A 20,947-nucleotide genomic window follows, 5' to 3' on the forward strand; every position below is an offset into this window, starting at 1 on the left:
TTGATGATGGATCGAGTGTTTAGCAGGATGCACTGGAGTGGGTCAGAGTGGATTGTGGTCTTCTGAGCAGTCGCCGCTTGGTCCAGTGTGGGTAGGAGGTAGTGTGTAGCAGGAGAAGTGGCAGTGGTAGGAGGTTAAGGGTCCTTTGGTCAAGTCAAGTCAAGTTATAAAATTTATATAGCGCACTACATACCCAGAGGGTTTCAAGGCGCTTGGGGAGGGGAGGGGGATTATTTGTCAAATATCCACGTTTTAAGTTGTTTTCTGAACTCTAGGTGATTCTGGGTGAGGCGAAGGTAAGCGGGGAGTGAGTTCCATGTTTTGGCAGCCAGGTATGAGAAGGATCTGCCTCCCATGGTGGTTTTGTTGATGCGAGGGACAGTGGCGAATGCTTGGCTGGAAGAGCGAAGTTGGCGGGAGGGGGTGTAGAAGGACAGTCGAGAGTTGAGGCAATCTGGTCCGATGTCGTAGAGTGATTTGTGTGCGTGGGTAAGCAGTCGGAAAGTAATCCTCTTGACGGGTAGCCAGTGGAGGTCTTTAAGGTGGCCAGAGATGTGTTCGTTGCGTGGGATGTCTAATATGAGCCTGGCTGAGGCGTTTTGGATTCGTTGTAGTTTCTTCTGGAGTTTGGCGGTGGTACCTGCGTAGAGGGTGTTTCCGTAGTCCAGTCGGCTCGTGACTAGAGCGTGGGTGACTGTTTTCCTTGTTTCGGAGGGGATCCAGCGAAATGTTTTTCTGAGCATGCGAAGGATGTTGAAGCAGGAAGAGGATACGGCGCTGACTTGTCTGTTCATTGAAAGTGAAGAATCTAGGATGACGCCAAGGTTCCGTGCGTGGTCTGTCGGGATGGGTGCGTTTCCGAGGGCTTCCGGCCACCAGGAGTCGTCCCATGCAGAGGGGGATTTACCTAAGATGAGGACTTCTGTTTTGTCTGAGTTCAGTTTCAGACGGCTTTGTTTCATCCATTCGGCGACTTCTTTCATTCCTTCGTGTAGGTTAGTTTTGGCGGTGCTGGGGTCCTTGGTGAGAGAAAGGATCAGTTGAGTGTCATTCGCGTAAGAGATGATGTTGAGGTTGTGTTGGCGGGCGATGGTCGCGAGGGGGCTCATGTATACGTTGAAGAGGGTGGGGCTGAGTGATGATCCTTGTGGTACGCCGCAGATGATTTCAGAGGCCTCGGACTTGAATGGTGGGAGGCGGACTCTCTGGGTTCTTCCGGAGAGGAACGAGGTGATCCATTCCAGTGCCTTTCCTTGGATTCCGATGTTTCTGAGGCGCTGTAAAAGGGTGCTGTGGCAGACTGTGTCGAAGGCTGCAGAGAGGTCGAGGAGGATGAGGGCGACTGTGTCTCCATTGTCCAGTAGAGTTCGAATGTCGTCTGTTGCTGCGATGAGGGCGGTCTCTGTGCTGTGTTTTGCTCGGAAGCCAGATTGTGAGGAGTCGAGGGATTTGTTGGCTTCGAGGAAGGCGGCGAGCTGGATGTTGACAGCTTTCTCGATGACTTTGGCCGGGAATGGAAGAAGCGAGATGGGGCGGTAGTTTTTGAGTTCGGTGGGGTCTGCTGTTGGTTTTTTCAGAAGGGCGGTGAGTTCAGCGTGTTTCCAGTCTTCTGGGAAGGTAGCGGAGGTGAAGGAGCAGTTGATGACGTCTCGGAGGTGCGGAGCTATGACGGAGTCTGCTTTGTTGAAGATGTGGTGAGGGCATGGGTCTGTGGGGGATCCAGAGTGGATGGAATTCATCAGGCGGATGGTGTCCTCAGTGGTGATTGGGTTCCAGGCGTTAAGGGTGTTCACGGGGGGAAGATATTCAGCTGATGGTAGGGTGGGTTGGCTTCCGGGTTGGTTGTCAAAGCTGTTGTGGATGTCAGCAATCTTGTTGTGGAAAAAAGAGGCTAGGGAGTCGCAGAGGGTTTGAGATGGGGTGATGTCGTTGGAGTTGGCCGAGGGGTTGGAAAATTCCTTGACGATGTTGAAAAGTTCCTTGCTGTTGTGGGCGTTGTCGTCGAGTCGATCCTTGAATGCTGTTTTCTTGGCTTTTCGGATCAGTTGGTGGTGAGTGCGGATGGCGTTTTTGAAGGCGTCCTTGGTGCTGGTGGTCGGGTCTTTTTTCCAGGCCTTTTCAAGAGAGCGGCAGAGTTTCTTAGAGGACGTGAAGCAATAGGCGTTGCGGTTTCCGAGGTTCAGGGCCAGGAACTCCTTGGAGGTTTTGCCTTTCGTGTGCCAGTGGTGCAGTTGCCTTTATTTGTATTCCTGGGAGGGTCTAGGCTGGAGGGCAGGGAGCAAGAAGGACGGGAGCAGGAAAAGGCGGTAGTGGGAGGGGGGAGTAACTGCAGCGCGTCACCCGGTATAAAATAAAGGGCACAAAATAAAGAAAATAAAATAAAACAAATAAGGAAAAATAAAGTAGATATAGGCACAATGGAGGGGGAGGTCCAGGAACGTCAAGCTAGTAGCATTCATCCGAGACCGAACCAGCGTCTTCTGGCGAAGTGCAGACAAACAAGGCTGGTGGCAGGAGTGGCTGGAGAGCTGTGCACTGAACCATGTCTAGGGATGCTCAATGGGGCCACACAGTGGCCTCCATTTGTAGTTCTAGAAGGTGGGAGGGGCTAGCCGTGTGGTGGGGAACAAGAAGGGTGGGAGCAGGAAACGGCAGTAGTGGGAGGGGGTGGTGACTGCAGCAAGTCACCCGGCGTAGCAGCAGAAACACTAAGGCACAAAACAGAGAAGAGATCAAAGCAAATAAGGCAAAATAAAGCAGATATGGGCACAATGGAGGGTGAGGTTAGGGGACGTCTAGCTGGCAGCGGTCACCTGGGACCGAACAGGCATCTTCTGGCTTAGTGTGGACTGACAAAGATGAAAGCAAGAGTGTCTAGAGAAGGGCACTGGACCAGGACACTACAACAAAAGAGCATTTGGGGTGTCAGTTGTGCCTCTGTAATTCCTTTGGGGTTTGCCTGGAGTCTTTACACAGTGTACCTCTTTTTGGTCGACTATATAAAGAGCCAACTTCCTACAGGAAGCAAATTCATTCTAGGGGCAATAAATAGCACTTACTAAAGGGCTTGCCTGTCATTTCCACCAGATAACTGTACAGTAATAAACAATGGCTAGGGAAATTTGAGCAGCCGCTAAATGGCCTATACAGGACTAAGAACATAGAAAGATCTTGGTTTTATTCTGACAAAATATTTTTAGTACCACCTTTGAAAAAAACATACTGATCCTTTAGAGCATGGGTACTCACAAACTTTCTCTCAGGGGCCAAATTTACTGTGTGGTTTGTGTCCGAGGGCCGCACCGGTGGGGGCGGGGTCAGTGGGGAAGGGGGCGGGGCTAGAAGACCATAAAACTGACCATGAGGTTGAACACAGGTCCCTGCAGCAGACTCCTTCGTCCACTAGGCCACCAGACCCGGTATATATATTTTATATATATATTTTATATATGTATCTGCCTCCCTCCATCCCTCTCCCTCCCTGTATTCCTCTGTCTCACTCACTCTCCCCTTACCTTCGCCCTCTCACCCTCTCCTTCCTTCTCCCTCCCTTTCCCTCCTTCCTTCCCCCTCCCTCTCCTTCCTTCTCCCTCCCTTTCCCTCCCTCTCCTTCCCTCTGCTTCCCCCTCCAAAAATGCCACCACTCAATAGTTGTCACATAGTCAGAGTAGGCATAGCACACTCACCTGGCTTGAATTGGAAGCCCATGGTGCTGAAGCACGTGCATGTCACCGTGAGGCCATTGCGGAGGGGGTCCATATGCAGGACCACCTGCTGTACCACCAAAAGGTACCTCATAGCCAGGGTGGTAGGGGTCAGCAATATGGTCATCCCTACAGAGGAAACAAACCAGCATGCAAGTTATTGCAACACAGAACCTTCCCGAAACAGTTGAGATGCCAACCATCTGTGAGGACACAACCTAGAGGTTGAGGATACAAAACTAAGAGTGGTGCTCTGCATTCTGCTGAAGCATTCTTGGCAAGTAAGGATAGGACCCGACAGGAAATGTATGTCCAGCATAAACCTGATACACACATGAGACTCCAGCCCAAAGCACTTTACCATGTACCTAAACACTTGTTGCACTTTAAATTAACACAAGGTATATGTTGAAGATACCCATCTACATACCTAAAACATCAAAAACCATCGTAGCAGAGGGCAAAATCCTGCCAAAAAGTATACAAGTCAGCATGCTGGGCTAGTGCCAATATAAACACAAACACCATTAACTCTTGCAAACAAGTCACACGAACTCTAGTCAGGGAATGTAAAGCTAACTTACCAGTCTCGTCTCATGCGTTTCTGTACAGGACTCATCTCGCGGCGGGGAGGAGAGAAACGATCCCGCCGGCTCCGGTCATAATCGCGATACTCTCCCCGGCTCCGTCTCTCACGACCCCGGTCCCACTCCCTTATAGTGCAGGAAATAAAAGCATGGAAAGAGATTAGAAGTAACAGGATCATAGTGATAACATTTTCCAACTGCATAAAAGGAAGGCCTAGGTTCCTAACAGTAACTCCATTGAATCCATGGAGTACTCAAAAACTTTAATAAAACGTTATTAACAAATGCAACAATTATTTCATTGAGCTCAAAAGGACAAACAGGCTTGATTGCCCCACTAGGATTCAGTCAAGCCATGTGAAAGTTACAGATCTCTGTAAACAGCCACAACACAAAGTGACCTTCATCTACTCTATGCACCCCAATGAGATTCCAGGTACAGATGACTTCACTTAAGAACCCACAGGACACAGGTGTGCCAAACCTTCCCACAGAATTTGTACAAAGAAACGCTCCATAGTGCTTGATGCTTGTTGCCCTTTTTCCCCAGAACGGATTCATCCCTTTTTTTTTATTTCAGTACGTCTTTAAAAAGGTTTTTAGCAGGGGTGGATGAACAAACAAGGAAGAAAAGTTCCAATACCGTTGGAGATAATTTGAAGCTGCCATTAGAAAATATTATAAGTTGCAAAATGATATCAAATTCAAGTGCTTGACAAATTCTGCACACATGCACGAACTGAAAAAGTTCACATAAGCATTAAATAAAACAGGAATGCCTTCAATAACCCGCAGCACCATGGTACAAAAAGAATTAAAGTAAGAACTGTCAGACACTGTCCTCATTACTGAAGTAAACAGTGAGAATGAGACCAACTGCAAAATAATAGATGGCATATGCCTGCCAATTTTTCTTTGACACACAATGACTGAAGAAACAGATAAAAGTCAATATGATGGAACGCTTAATGTACTCAAGAGACAACAGCCCCAAGTTACAATCCTACATCCTGGAAGGAGTAGCCTCTTGCCAATTCTCTTCCTAAAGGAGTCAATTGTGTCTGCATGAATTGCTAGCAATGTGGGATTGCAACACGGGTCTGTTCCCTGCAGCTAAAATGAAATGTTTGAGAAGCACAATACAGAAGTGCAACTGAAAACAACAAGGCCCCTTTGAGATACGATGTGGTTCTGTAACAGATAAATTGTGCCCAGAACAGACTCCTTGCACGATGGCCCCAAAAGCAACAAGACCTGTGGATAGACATTACAATTCTCAGTTAGCATCAGAGGAGGAGATGCAGCCGCTGAAGTAGTGTCGGCTTTTGAAGGCTCCTACCCTATGTTTCCCAAACCTGCTGCCCATGGCGATGTCCAGTGAGCTACAACGGCCAGTGGTTGAACGGAATTAGTGCTGTATGGGAGCTTTGTTCCAGACTGGCTCCCAAATCCCTTGCTGTGACTTGGCTGGATTGACATGTACTGCAAAGCTGCATGTGCAAGTCGAAAAGTAAAGGTTCTGCCTGCCACCTCCTCACTGCTCCCCTACTTCCTTGCTTGGAGGGGGCAGGGTGCTACTTAGTAGTGGAGCCAGGACCAGTTGTTGCAAGGAACTTATTGTCTGGGGTGCTTAAGAACATGTTTCATCTGACTATGTTGAGTTGTGGCCACCTTTGCCGCCTTGTGGTCATTTCCTTCTGTTGTGAACTCGTGGCTAGTGCAGGGATGATGCCAGGATGCTAGGCCCTCTACTATGGTTTCCACGGCTCTGGGCTTTAGGTCCATATAATTTTAACCATTTAGTCACTTATTAAAAGCCTGCCTCGTGTCTCCTTTAATCATGCTGATTTTCCTCTCATCTGTTTATTCTGGAATGTCTTCTGGTCTTTCTCCTGCTACTGTGGTTCAACTTATAATCGTTTCATTAATGCTTTGTGCCACATACACGTTGGTAAAGGGCTTTTGTGAAAAGCGCTACAGAAAGGGATAACTATAACCACATGCAAAAAGACTATATATAATCATGATACATTTCACTAACAGCTTAACAATAAAAAATACATTTAAAAACACGTAGGCGTGATTTATATGCTTCTGAATGGCCTCTCAGAGAAGACGTGCCTGTCTGTCTCGCTCGCTACATAACCCTTCTGCTTGTTTTCCGCCTTACTGTGCCTGTTTTTCTTGCTCTTAATCTCAATAAAACAAATTTGAAATTAAAAAACACGTGCTGGACACTATGTAATGAAGCCAGTAAATACTCAAAATGTCCAAACGCAAGTCCAGTGAAGACTTACTGAGTCACAAAAACGATGCACGCTTTTCTTATTATTATCCAAAACTACAGACTAAATAGATCTCCACCAAGTTCAGGACAGACTGTGACACTGAGTGGTGTGAACACCTCTCAGCCAGACTACAGATGCTAGGCGAGCAGAGAACACAACCCCCGGTGTGTAACTAAGGGCATCACGGAATAACCCATTGTTTGAGAACAGCCACATCACAAGGTGACCTCACAGAGAAGACATTCTGACAACCAGATCCAGCAAGGGAAGGAGATGAAAAAACATGAAGATAACTAACACTGGCTGCTAAGACTAATGAATCCAAGTAGGAAGTTGACAAAATTCACAGAGAACAGACGTGCATCACCAACACAGATTTATAGGGTATGGTTCATGGTAAATATCAGAAAGACAAGCTCAATTGTAAATTGCTCTATAGACAAGGATGCTAGCTGTAGCTTTAAATCGATTCAGTATTGTAGTGTGTACAAATATTAGTACTTCAATTGTTAGTAATACATCTTTAAGGAATGCTATTTAGTTAATGGTCTTATGTGACCATAGTGATTCCAGAATGTGTTCTGTATGGTGCATTTCTACTCTAGAAGGCATTGCTGTTAGTTGGGGGTCACTTTCCTTGAGAATAAACTACTCGATTTTTACTCTTCATTTGCCTGTCTTCATTTTTGGATTTATTGACTTCTTGGAAGAACTTACTACAAGTTTCACTAAGGAACCAGGAGCACTCCGTAATCATGGCAATGTTTTAACTGCAAAAGTGCCTTAGACAACTCTGCACAGCCTATTCAGCGGCAAATGGCATTTTCTCTGAACCTGTATTGCGAACAAATAAATTGCATGTTATTCTGTTTACAGTACACCGACCGACGGCTCACCTGTCATTCCAGTCATCTCTGCGCCGATCTTCTCGCTCCCTGGACCGGTCATAGTCGCTGCGCTCTCGACGGAACTTGTCCCTGCGCCGACGGTCATACTCATCATCGCTGTCTGCCATCTCACCGCGAGTTTCCAAAGAACCTTTGTGGAGAGAAAATAAAGTTCAACAATCAGAAAATAACCCTAAGGCAATTAAATATTTTGAACTCTACCAATGAAGTAGAGCTACAGAAATCTACTTGACTGGTAACGAGAAAGTAAACCTAGGTATGGGGTCACTGATGGACTACTGATGAAACAATGACTACAGCACTGCATGCTATTTAAACTACTTGTTATATTTAGCTTGGGTGACTTTCCTGCTGCTCAACTGGTGTGGGTCGTGGAATGCCTGATTTCATCATAGAATCTTGGGTGCCTGGCTGGTGTGTGGAGTGGCAGTTGATGGCAGGCAGGCTGAGTGGCAGGGAGGCCACTCCTGGTGGGGTTATTCTAATCTTAACTCTTTTACTTGAAACTGGAACTTGGGACTAAGCTTTATTAAATCCAGCTTGTTATATACCCGACTCAAGAACTTCTTTATGTACAACACTACTCAAGAGGGCTTCGGGCACACACAGCTAGTGAGCTTTTTGCACACTGGACAACAGTCTAATGTGAGTGGATATAGTAGGAGAGAAAGTTAGTTGGAAAGACTTGAAAAACGCAAGGTTAAAAAGTGCGGTCTTGTGTCTTTGAGTGGCCCGTGGAATGCAGATGTGGCTAACAGTGAAGGAATGTGAAAAGCGAGGAAGAGAGAAAGTGTGAAGGCAATTGGTACGCTTTTATAAAAGGCTGCCCAGCATTGCACTCTGTTACCTGTAATTGTATGTAGAGAATAAATAACCTCACATCTGCATCTCAGCAGTCTCGCTACCAGACTAGTCCACAACAAGGCTATTCTACAGACCACCTTTCTGGGCCGAATTTTTGCCTTGAAACCAAGTTAATTTGTTGCTCTCTGGTTTGACAAAATAGGTTTGGATTGCAAGGCAGGTGAGCAGCAGGAGTTTCTTATATGCAGACCTATGCAGTCCAATGCACTTGGCACAAAGATACAGGGCCACACTTAAAAACTGCAGTTTGCAGCGCATTACGTAGCACTATAGTAGTATTAAATCACATATTATTACAAAAGGCAATTGACAAGCCTATGGCCTGAGACCCCTGCCTTGAATACCGTTTCTATGCGCAGGTTTTCACATGGGCAGAGATCCCGCACATATTGGTATATGTTTTCATTGTAAACTTGAGAGACACGGGAGTGGCTGGAAAAAAATAGTTATCAAGCACCATTTGGCCAACCACCAGGATGCTAACACACTTTCAAAGAAGTCAACGAAGGAAGTGAATTTTTTAGGGGTGTTTCAAATATGCACTATTGCGTGAAAATTTAAATCTAGCGTTATTTTTTTTACCGCAAAACACTCCCTCACGTCTCTTACATGTGAGGATGCATTTTGTGGCAATAGCGCTAAATGCACAAATGGCAATAACAGTTGCTCGTATTTTTCCTTTGCCATAATTCTATCGCAGACACACCGTAATTACAGGAGGCACAATGGCGTACTTTTGCAGAAAAATAGTGAAACAAAATATGGCAGGGTAGTTGAAAATCCACCTAGGCTTATTTAAAATGACACCCAATAGGAACTAATGTGAAATTAAAATAGCTCAATGTTTATTACATTTATATTTTAAATAACTTAACACGGTCTACCAAAACTAAAAATAAATGTACATCCAGGATAATAAATAATTGAAATCTCCATGGCAGAGAACTTTGTGCCAGTGGCAGACTGTTGTAAAGCGGTCAGCAGTAGCTTTACTGTTGTAAACATTATAGGAGGAAAAAATTCTATATTTAAGGGAGACATGTACATTTACACCTAGGTGAAAATCTTCACTCTAAAATGGGGAATGGCGGAAGAGTTGGAGAGGTGTTGCAGCAAATGTACCCAGGGAATGTGTGTAGATTTACCTTTGTGAACCGGACTCAAGGTGAACTGCAAAGTGAACTAGTGACGAGGGCAAAGCCTTCCGAAGTGGACTGAAACGTACCACTTCTCTGACTGTCTCCTGGTATTCCTACATGAAGGCTCGCTTTCTGGGAGCTCTTTTTAAAAATCGAGCTTAAGCCAGCACATGCACAGTCACTCCTGAGACATGTTTACTTACAATGGGCAAATAGCCAGCCCAAGTCTTACAATTGGTTTGTTTCATTGCAATTTTAAATTGTTTTATTAGGTCTCGGCTTAGACAGTGCATGCACGGTCTCGTTAAGACATGCTGCCTATACTTTGTGGGCTTCAGCCCGCACATCGGCTTTCCATTTGCTGGCTCCATCTTTGCTCTCCTATACTTTCCCCCCAATTGCCTATGGCATGCATGCAACATGCCTCTTTGTGTTTAGCCCTTCCCAAGAGCAGGGGCCAATTACAACTTTCCATTCACTGCTCCCATTTTAGTACTCTTTAAGGAGCAAGCCGGGCTGAAGACGGCCAGAATGCCAGAAACCGGTCCTCGGAAGCTTGTTTCCGGTCCAGGGAAGACATGGCTTGGCAGTTCGGGCTGCACTGTTCCCATGAGGCACAGGGTCAGACTGATTTGCATATAGCCATGTCTGAACTGGGATTGGCAGAGTGGGCTAAAGAACGGTGATGGATTAAACCCAGATCTTTTGACTGGGTGTGAGTGTTTGATTGATTCAGATGCTCCGCCCATCACCACCCCCTTTTGTACCGATAATTAAATGATGGCATTGTTTAAAGTAGTCAAAGACTGCAGAAACTCATTCTTACAACTTGCCATCTCATACTCTGGGCCACTAGAATTACGCAATTGTGCTTGTGCTGCTGCGTGTTTTTTTACATAATTATGTATTTGCAGCATTTGCCACAATCTGCTGTATAATCTGCAGATTGTAACAAAATGATTTGTTTCCAACTCAAACATTACTAAAAAAGCAACAACACATGTTCCAGCACGTTGAAATACCCATGGCAAAGGTTGACTGGTCTCCTTTTTTAGGTCAAGCCTAGTGCAGCGCGCATGCGCTACACTAGGAGAGGACCTTTTGGAATCGGTCTGCACTTTTAAGAAACTCGTGCAAGCAACGGCATCCACCGTGCGGGAGCGAGTAGCGGCCATCTGTTTGTAATTAGGGTGCCGTGCTTGTTTACATCTGCGTTACCCGTCTTAAATGCTCACAAGATTTTCCTTCATATTAAGCTACAGGCTTCCGCAAGAAGCGGCGTGCAGGGGCCATGTGGCTGTAATAAGCGTGGCCGCTCTTGTTTATATTTATTCGCCTTGCCGGTCTTAAATTCTTACAATATGTTCCTGCATCTTAAGTTACAGGCTCCCGGCAGAATCATACCCCGAGGGCACCTGTTTTTTTTTTTTTTTTTTTTTTTTTTTTTTTTTAAATCGGAAGCATTTTTATTGACAGTACTTTTGGTAATGGAGTCAATTCTTTTAAATTTAAGTGCAACTGTAAGCCTCACAACAGGGCAATGTTTCAGGCCAGAAAATAATAATTCAGGATTGAGAGATTACATTTTTTTAGCCGCTCTTCTTCTTGGATTGACTTGAATCAGGGACTACAAGGTTGTGTTTTTTTACTTTCTTCCCAGAAATATGAAATTTAAGACAGTAAACTATTTGTATGCTACAGTTGAAAGGCGCCACAAGAAGCTTGTGTGTTATATTGCCGATGAGAAACAGCGTTTGATCTAGCGCAAGGTCACATCACGGTTTAGTGAAGCTGGCGTGGCCTTACACAGGCTGCGTAGAATTCGAAAATCCTGCATCCAGAGCACAGTGCTGGACTCTAGATTCAGTCCAACCACGGATTCAAGCCGCTTGTGTTTAGTGGATGGACACACGCTTCACCCTCTCGAGACCAGCAACGATGAGTGTAAGTTCCACAAAATCATCTGCATTCGCATAATTGCTTTAATTTATGCGCAGTTTCCATCGCTAACACTAGAAACGAGGTGTGTCTGTGCACTTCATAAAAAGAAAAACAAGCATTGGCATAGCCAACAGGTCACGACTTTGCTCCTTATAAATGTTTAGCAATGCAACAGTTGATGTTGTTACACCAAGGATTTTGTGCTGCATAACTAAATACTTATAAGGTCTCAGAGGCGAGACATATTGGCTATGCCAATGCTTGTTGTTTCTGCAGGGGTTCTGTGCAATCAAGTCACAATCCACTCTAGACAGATTCTCACCACTGGAGGAGCAGGATTCTATTAATCTCCTGGCCTCCATCCGATCGGGATCACCAAATGACCCATGCCCAGTGTCTGTGATCAAAGTACCAGTGCTTATTGGTACAGAACTCACCCCACTGTTTAACGCCATGTTTGAGTCTGGTCTGTATCCCACAAGATGAAAAATAGCATCCATTCTTAAGCTGTTTAAAAAACAAAATCTTATTCCTAACAACCCTAACATCGAAAGACCAATCTCTTGTCTCTCCCAACCGGCTAAAAGGATCGAAAAGTAATGAATACTCAACTCCTCAGGTTCCTCCAATTTACTAGACCAGACACAATATAGATTCAGAGCACAGCACAGAGCTGGCCTTGATAAAATCCACAGAGGCAATAAGAAGTACTGGACCAAGGAGGTAACGCAGCATTGATTATGTTGGATCTCTCTGCGGCCTTCGACATGGTCCATCATGATGGTTTGATGAACCATTTATCAGAAGGCGTAGTACAAGGTAACGCCTGAAACCTCCTGAAATCTTTCCTTACAGAAAGAATACAAACGGTGGACTTAGATAAAGTCCACTCCAAACCTTTCTCCCTTCCGTGTGGAGTACCACGGGGCTCGTCCCTTAGTCCCACACTTTTTAATGTCTATGTGACACCCCTGGCAGCCTTGATAAGATCTCTTGTGTTCCAGCTGACATCTTACGCAGATGATACGCAAATAGTGCGGTCACTTCGGCCTGGGCAAGAGGCAGAGACAGGATGAAGATTTCACGATTGCATGAAAGCGGTCAGGTTGTGGATGTCTACAAACTGCTTGAAGCTCAACCCAAGCAAAACGGAGGTAATTATTTTTGGCAACAATACAAGCTTCTGGACGCCAGACTGGTGGCCGGAAGAATTGGAGACCAACCTCCAAACCAACTAAGAAAGCAAAGAATCCTGGGGTCATAGTTTACAACAAACTCTCATTCGGGGACCAGGTAAATGCGGTTGTCTCAGCTAGCTTTCATCTTTCCAGAATGATAAGGAAGATAAAGTCATTTTCACCAGCAGATAGTCACAGAACAGTGGTTACTTCACTTAAGCCGCGGTTGGACTATTGCAACAGTCTATATCTAAATATCCAAAGAAAGCACATAAATAGGCCCCAAATCGTGCAAAATGCGGCAGCCAAATTACTGACTGGGACACCCACGTTTGTCTCTGTTAAAAAATAACTAGAAACATTTCATCTTTTACGCATGTAAGCTCTATTCTTTTTGTATTGTACTTGCTTATTTATTTCTTTTGTCTACAAAATACTTCAATAAAATCATTTTGAACTAAAAAAAAATAATTAGAACAGTTGCATTAGCTCCCAGTCAAACAACGGATTCAATTCAAAGCCCTCTGCACGGTTTTTAAGGACCTCCAGGGAGCTGGACCAGACCATGTGAAACAGCGTTTTCAATGGTACGTTCCCAGCAGGGCATGGGAGCAAAAGGAGGGATCGTACCCCCAGCCAAAAAACTTAACTGGGGTGGTAGAGGTTTTATCACAGGTCCCGCAAGGGCCTAGAATGAACTTCAATTCCATCTTAGGAACCTCACCAAGCACATTACTTTCAGGAAAGGTCTGAAACTTAGCTTTTTACCCTATAGGCACCATACACCTCAGCAATCAATAAAGTTATCAGCCCAACACCCTAGGGTAACCGTTGCGCTTAAGAAATTAAATTAACATAACTTCCTACTACATCTGGGTGTTTAATTGGTACTGAGGTGCAACCTAAGCCCAGACAGTGTCAGCAAGTGTAAAAATGACAAAACAGTGAAGTAATACGCAAAAGGTGCCGCATAATTTACTTACCACTGCAACACAATGTGGCCCTCCTTGTTTGCATAATTCCAGTCGCCCACTGACAAATGTACCAATATCAACCACAAGCTCTGTTATACTGCACAAAGCGGGCCACAGCATGTATTTTGTGAGCCCTCACAATAACTTGAGTACTGGTGTTTCTGAATTCTACTGTAGACCTGTATCTGAGTCACACTGTGATTAGCAGATTTGCTGCAATACAACGAGTCTAAAAGACATTGACAATGCCAATAGATCGGGAATTGCCGAGACCTTTTGGCTTTGCCTTTTGTTTGTTTTAGTTAGTCAGCCAATCCACCCGCCATCTCTCCCTTTCTTCATCTTCGGTTCATCACTCCCTGGAACAAAGCCAAAGTGCCAGTCTCTTCTTGCACAAGCTACTTTTCTCAGCTCCACTGACATTTGTTTATAAAAAGTCTTAGCCTCTCTAGCATTCTTTGTGTGACTATATTTCATTACCAGATTTCTGCGTATACTTTAGACTCTCTGCTACAGAAAATGGTTAATAAATTCAAATCTCGGCAGCATAATTTAAATACTTTGTTCAACTGCTTTTATTTAATTTGTATTTACATTCCCAAGTACAAGTTAAACGCTCCATGTGAGTATGTCATGAACAGGTGCATATCCTGGAGGCATACTTAAAATAATTTAATTTTTTTTAACAAAGATAAATTACTCAAAATGTAAACACAACAAAACTAATAAATAGGACACAGAGGCTAAAGTTATTTTTGCAAACACAAAGTTTGACCGCAACCTCAGAGAAAAGAATTACATATTTAACTACAGAATAATTTCAAGTGACAACCAGACAAAAATAGGTTGTGTGACTTGCGTACATGCTAGAACGTTTACATATTGCTGGTTATTAGCATTTAGAGATATTGAGAAGAAATACATTCCAATCTAATGTGTTCTCGGTTTAAAGGATAAGTATGTGCACTTAAAATCCATCTCATAGCAAGAAATATAGCAGATATACAATGTCAGAAACAAAGATTTGGGTTGTGTGCTGCTGTCCCCAATTATGACTCACCAAACATACTCGCTTATTTGATGCCGATTCCACACCATATTTTTCAAAAACGTAATGTTAGACATGGTTGCATTTACTTTTTTTTTTAAGTTTGCTATTTTAGAATTTCAGAGGTGGTTTTATTCAGTATTACAGTATTCTATAGAAAAAACATCTGGTGGCCAGAGTTCACTCTAAGTGTCTCGTTGGGGTCACTCATGACAAGAGCATGAGAAGAATGTAAATTGTAAATGTAAATTGATACTTGTATAGCGCACTACTCACCCGCAAGGGTCTCAAGGCGCTTGTACGAATACCGCTGTGGAACCCATCCTGGCTTTCCCTGTGAGGCGTCCACTCTTGGGCACCCCCAAGGTGGAGGCCAGGCATCCTTAGCGTTGTGGGGGCCGTTGTGGAGATTAAGCAAGCTATTGCCCAGAGTTGCAGAGTGGGACTCCATGATTGGAATAGGCACCGAGGCGAGAATTATCAGGTCCGTGGAATTTTGAGCCCAAGATCCGCCGAAGCAGGGAATTGAACCCTGGTCCCGGGCTAGACCTCTGCATCAGGGACTGCCGCTCTAATCATTGAGCCACACTTCATCCAGAATGTGATCACAATGCATTTGGATCACATTTCCACACCCACTCCCTTGACACATTTATTCCTTCTTTGAATCTCTCATTCGGAACATTATCCCAGCAGGTCAAACTAACAATTTATAACACATACAACCATATTATGCCTTTAATCTTTCTCAAGCCAATTATCTGGCTTCCTTGAACACGAAACATACCAGCATTTCTTGTGACAGGCCATAAACCCCATGGAGAACTTTTAACCTCATAGATGCTATTAAACATTCCTCCCCAGTGCTGCGCTGTCCATTGGAACTAGTGCTGAATGGACGTCCAATGGTCGTGCGCAGCACTGGGGAGGTAGTGCTGCCGTCGGCCAATGCACCGAGGCAGCACTTAAGGGGTTAAACCAAACTCTTTGTACTATGTCTTTCCTACCTGCCGGTTCTCACCCTCACTTTATCTTTCTTTTTCACACTAACCCCAGTTTGGAACCTTCCACCACTTGCAATTAAAGTGTCACATTTTACACGTAAATGTGACAGCATCCAATATCGGGGCTTAAAAACAGATACTGCTAACCAATAGCATCAAAAAGAAAGGAGTATGCTGGTATCTGCATAATCTGTGACAACATCTTTGTTTGCGACGCTGCAGGTTTGATATTAACTTGCCAATTTCCCATTTTTTTACAAAAATGCCAGCTCGGGACGCAACTCAACATCTTCTCCCTCAATGGATGGCTCTTACGCCCACATACTTCTTAGCTCACTTGCTCTAAAAAAACAAAACAAATTACAAATACAAGCATTTACAATGTAATAGATCTCGCATTGTTGCAAGTTTGAGCTATTGGCGTTGCATTATTATTTTCAACGCCAATCACTCAAACTTTTAGTAATACAAGACCTATTGCATTGCAAATGTGCATGGGGTGAGAAAGGAGAGAAGGAAGTTGGGCAGCCCCACCAAAGAAAAGAAGGGCATGGCCGCCATTATTAAAGTTGTAAGAAAAAAACAGTTTAGTGAGGGCACCCAAAAAAAAAAAAAAGGGGGGGGCGGCTCACCAAATTATTTTTTCAATATTCTAAGTTTTCAGCATGTACTGCGTCAATTACTAAATTCATATAATATTGAAACAAAATACTTGAGCAAGCCGCTCCCAAGAAAAGACAGGTGCGGCTCGCTAAACTCTATTTTCAAAATTGTACGTTTTTCGTAAGTGGTGCAGCATGCAGACTGTGCTGCTTTGTAAAAGCTTCAATTTTTTTTTTTAATTGTTTGGCGAGCCTCACCCTAGAAAACAAAGGCGCAGATGCCATTGTTAAGGAGATTAAGGTGTGCCTTGCGGCTTAGAAAGCGGGAAAGCTTATTGTGCCTGCAACAGCAGCTAGGAGAAAGGCAGACATACAATAGTGCTCACAGATTGTATATGGAACACACAGAGTAACAACATATGTAAGAGGACCAGTCCGCATGGAAGGTTACAGGAGGAGATAAGGCAGTACTAAGGAGGGACTACTAAGCCTATTCACGTATCAAATGCAACCATTTAGAAAGGACAGTAACATGAGCCAATTGAAAAGAGGGGCGGAGCATCAAGCCCATACCTGAATACAGCTGCCTAGGGCCGGCCTAAAAAAGACTTTCCCTTATACCATATAACAATGGATCAAATTCAAGAAAATCCTGGCACCAGGACCGAATACTTGTCTGTGTCCGCCCACAGCAGACTATTAGCTGTTTTTGTAGTCACTAATTTGTAATCTTGCTTTAGCAGCTCCCATAGGCTTCCCATTGTTTCTTATGTTAGCGCCTCCATTGACCAAGTATGTGGTATTCCTTGTCTTTTCACAACAAACTATTTATTTTAATAAGCATTTTGGGGTTGTCTGGACATACAATGTACATTCCTACTTTTAACACAGGCATACAAGCCACTCAACTTAATGTCACTCCACTACTTTTTAGTCATGCACAACAGCAGGAAGACATTGGCGAAGCCAGTAACTCACATAACCGAGACCTAGTCCCATTGCTTGTTTTCTTTAATGGTTTTTTTTTTGGGGGGGGGGGGGGGGGGGTGAATCCAAGTAGAGAATGAAGCAGCACAAGTGTTACCGAGAGGCATGAGCAAGATATTCCCACCAGAACCAAGCAATCAAACTTAGCTTCCTGCCCCCATCTCTACCGGATCGTCAGGAGGATTCCGCAAGTCGGTGGAAGTTCAGAGTCACACGGCAGAAAAAGTGTGTTTACAGTTCCACAGGCAAAACTTCCTTAGACCACTGTTTTCATATATTCAGAGACATTGGTTTACTGAACTTCAGTCAACTGAAGCAATGTTTCCACTGACATCAGAAAAGTCAGCCATTCAGGAGGTGGCTGAATCGTTAACACTTTCCAAATGTTTGACAACGCATTCAAGAACACCACTGATATTAAACAAAAATGCCAGTTGCGTGGTGGAGGGAATACTACTGGACTCTGCCATGCAAAGCCTGATGGTCCTTGATGGAGATTCACTGGTCTTCAAAATGCAGGAGACAACTGTTGTTTTTTGTGCTGCTCTGCATTTTAAATCTTAAGTTCAGCTTCACCATGTCTACGTGTGCTTTGACAACACACTGACAGTGGCCTCGATAAATCAAATGGAAATGTGTTCCATCCTTGCACACAGTGGCAATTGTACCGGTGTCTGCAAAGGTCTTCCATACAAGCTAGCCCGAATTCTCAGACCCATTTTGGAATCTTACAATTCGCATCAGATTTCATTTGATAAGTACAATGCAGCTCATTCCATCTCTTCTCTCAATTGCGCTCTTCCTTGTATTCTACAACTCCTTTGGCATGGGTTTCAATGTTATCTTGGTCTATCCACTCTAAAATTTCACTGGGCTGTTGTCAAAGCTTCTTGTGAATCCTGCGGACATTTGAGGTAGAGTGCTGTGTAAATCAAGATATTAAGATTTCTTTTTCCTCCAACCAGGCCTGTAGCTTATTCCACATCTCCAACATGGGGATTTTTCTTAAGGGTTTCAGTCTATCCAGATCCATCTATTGAAGCTTTGTGTTATCTGGAATTGTAGTTTTGACCTTTATTGTACGCTTTTCAGTTGTCATTACATGGACTCAGAGTTAGGAAACTATTTGCTAGGTTATTCTGTCCTTTGAGATTTTATGAAGATTGGGGTTAGTTAAAGCCTGGTACAGCTGTTTATGCTGAAGATAAATTTTCCTTTTCATACCTTGAGAAGTGGTTTATTTCTACATCTTTCCTCTGAAGAGAACGAAGTACTGTATTTGTTGGATGACAAAGCTATTATGAATTATCTTGGCAGGTGTAGCTCCTTCAGAAAGCCTGACCACTGGTTTACTTTTGGTTTGTGCGATCAAGGTAAGACAGCATAATCCACAATCATAAGCGGACGCCTCGTACCAGGCAGAGGTGCGTATGGCCAAATAAGCACAGGCAACCCAAACTGTATAGCTTTTACAGAGTACTGTACTTTCATGCCAGTAGCTTTACAAGGTTCCCTACCACACCCAATAAGGTACAGTACATGAAGCTGCATAAGAGCAACTTGCCCATTAACATCTTTGAGTTCTTATCTTGAACTTCCATGAAGTGTATAAATTTAGGGAAACATCCTAAACAACGACGTTTTTACAACGAGTTACCTGAACAACGAATTCTAAACAACGACAATTTCTAAACCACGACTACCATAAACCACGACTTCTAAAACAACGACTTACCCAAACCACAATTCTCTACTCGGCACCAGGAGAGGTGAGAAGCAGAGTCTCTCTCTCCTCCACCCCCACACACTCCCCCTCCCCACCCCAAGGACTAGACACGCCCATGGCCCCCTATTACTCAATCTGCAAAAGGAAAGCGGAAACTGGAAATGCATAAGAATAAAAGGTCTGCAGTGAGTCACTGTTAATAAACAACCCCATAAAATTAAAAAGAACAAACTGTGCCATTAACTCTTTCGAACCTATGCAGGCATTCAATAACTCTTACATCCCTCGTGGTAAAAAGAGAATTTCTTGCATACTACAATTCTTAATATCAGCCACAAGAAAAAGCTGTCTATTTAAAGATCCAAAAAAACACCCAAACTTATTCACTACTATCTTTATGTAACTTTAACGTGTTGGTTTCTACGCAACCTGTGTGGAACTGGCATGAACAGCTATGATTATTGAGATGCAACACTACCATCTTGTGGCCAAAATGTTTTATTGGAAAATACGTTAATTTAAGGGTTAATCACTACAAATTGTTTATAACATTTTTTATGTAATATTAAATTTTTTAAATGTCGTATGGTGTGTATTTTAAAGAACATAGTGACGAAAAATGGAAATAAGCAATTTATAGATTTTTCGTGGTTAAGGAAATCGTTGTTAAATATTTAGTGGTTTGGGATTCCTCGTTGTTTCGCTTTCGTGGTTAAGGAAGTTGTTGTTAAGACAGTCGTTGTTTAATCATACATCCATAAATTTACTGCAAGGCTAACCGGAAAAAATCATTCTTTGCTTCAACTTTGCAGTGCATATGTCAGGTCGATCTTTATCCAGGACTAAAGGACTCATTTGAAATATCATGCCAAGTTATTGATGCTTCATCTGGAGTATTGCTGCTACTTTTAACAAGCACTGGTAAAGCTAATAGGTCTCGCCTATGTGAGAGCTATTGGCTTCAGCAATTTGTTTCAGGCATGTTGTACACCAGTGTGGTTACTGTTCAGCATGGCTACAAGTGTGTGGGGTACAGAGGAGAATAGTTAATGGTGTGGAGTAGAGGGGCATAGAGTAGAGGGAGGTAGATTAGAGTGTCTTGGAGTGGGATGTAATAGAGTGGAGAGCAGTGGCGGAAAGTGAAGAAGCATAGAGTGATGTGATGAAGTGTGGAGTATGCATGGTGTAGTAGTGCACTGTAAAAACAGACAACACGTTTTCAACTGAAATGACTATTGCATTTGCACAGACACAGTTTCCTGGGCATACACTATACATGGGAAGGAAATTTGATATTCAAATATTTGCTTCCACCACACTTCAGAATTACAAAAAAATGGCTTAATTTGAAATCTCCTAATTCTGAAAGTTCATTTTTGTTGTGTGGTAGAAAAAAAAGGCACTTGTTTCAAAGCAAGAATGTCACAAATTCTCTCACTTTGAAGTCAGAGAAATAAAAGTAAACACCAAGCTCCCTCGGAAGACAGAGCCAGACAGTTGACCTCGGTCTTTGAATGTACAGCAAATGATAAGATTTAAAGGCCCGTTTACAGAAAGCGAGTCCACGGAAGGATACAGTAAATATGTTAAGCTTCACTGAAGGACAAACTCAAGCTGGACTGCCTAAAACAAAAAGCCAGTACATAGGAAGCAAGCAACGGTGAGCTACAAACTACAAAGCCAAATGGTAAGCAACGGGCGGAATGCATTCCCAAGGAAACATTCAGAATGCCCACAAGAAGTTAGTAAAACAGACAGTTTGCGGTTTGGTAGGCTTCGACCTAATAACCACATTTGGTATTTGTTTCACGCAATAGTGGAGAGGTAACATGAGGTATTGAGACAAGTGTCTGAGAACTAATGCCTGTGGACCCAGCTGGAGTGTAGTATCCTGTTTTTGATGCCTGAACTGGTGGCATTACTGCTACTTACAGAGGCTTCTTCTTGCACATACAGAGGCTACTTCTTGCACATTGAAAAGACTGTAAACACATTAC

At 43.6% G+C, this 20,947-nt stretch overlaps 1 protein-coding gene across 3 annotated transcripts in view; it reads right to left on the minus strand.

Annotated features, from left to right (window-relative positions):
• Positions 1–20,947, minus strand: part of SRRT (serrate, RNA effector molecule) — a 125,974-nt gene that overhangs the window by 98,747 nt on the left and 6,280 nt on the right. For all 3 annotated transcript variants that reach the window (XM_086946135.1, XM_086946133.1, XM_086946134.1), the window contains exons 2-4: positions 7,476–7,617; positions 4,289–4,417; positions 3,687–3,833 (exon numbers count right to left, since the gene is read on the minus strand). In XM_086946135.1, coding sequence (XP_086802261.1) covers positions 3,687–3,833; positions 4,289–4,417; positions 7,476–7,594 — 395 coding nt within the window. In that variant the 5' untranslated portion in view covers positions 7,595–7,617. The remainder of the gene's footprint in view (positions 1–3,686; positions 3,834–4,288; positions 4,418–7,475; positions 7,618–20,947) is intronic.

This window comes from Lissotriton vulgaris, chromosome 12, assembly GCF_964263255.1.
Source record: "Lissotriton vulgaris chromosome 12, aLisVul1.2, whole genome shotgun sequence".
NCBI classification, from domain to species: domain Eukaryota; kingdom Metazoa; phylum Chordata; class Amphibia; order Caudata; family Salamandridae; genus Lissotriton; species Lissotriton vulgaris.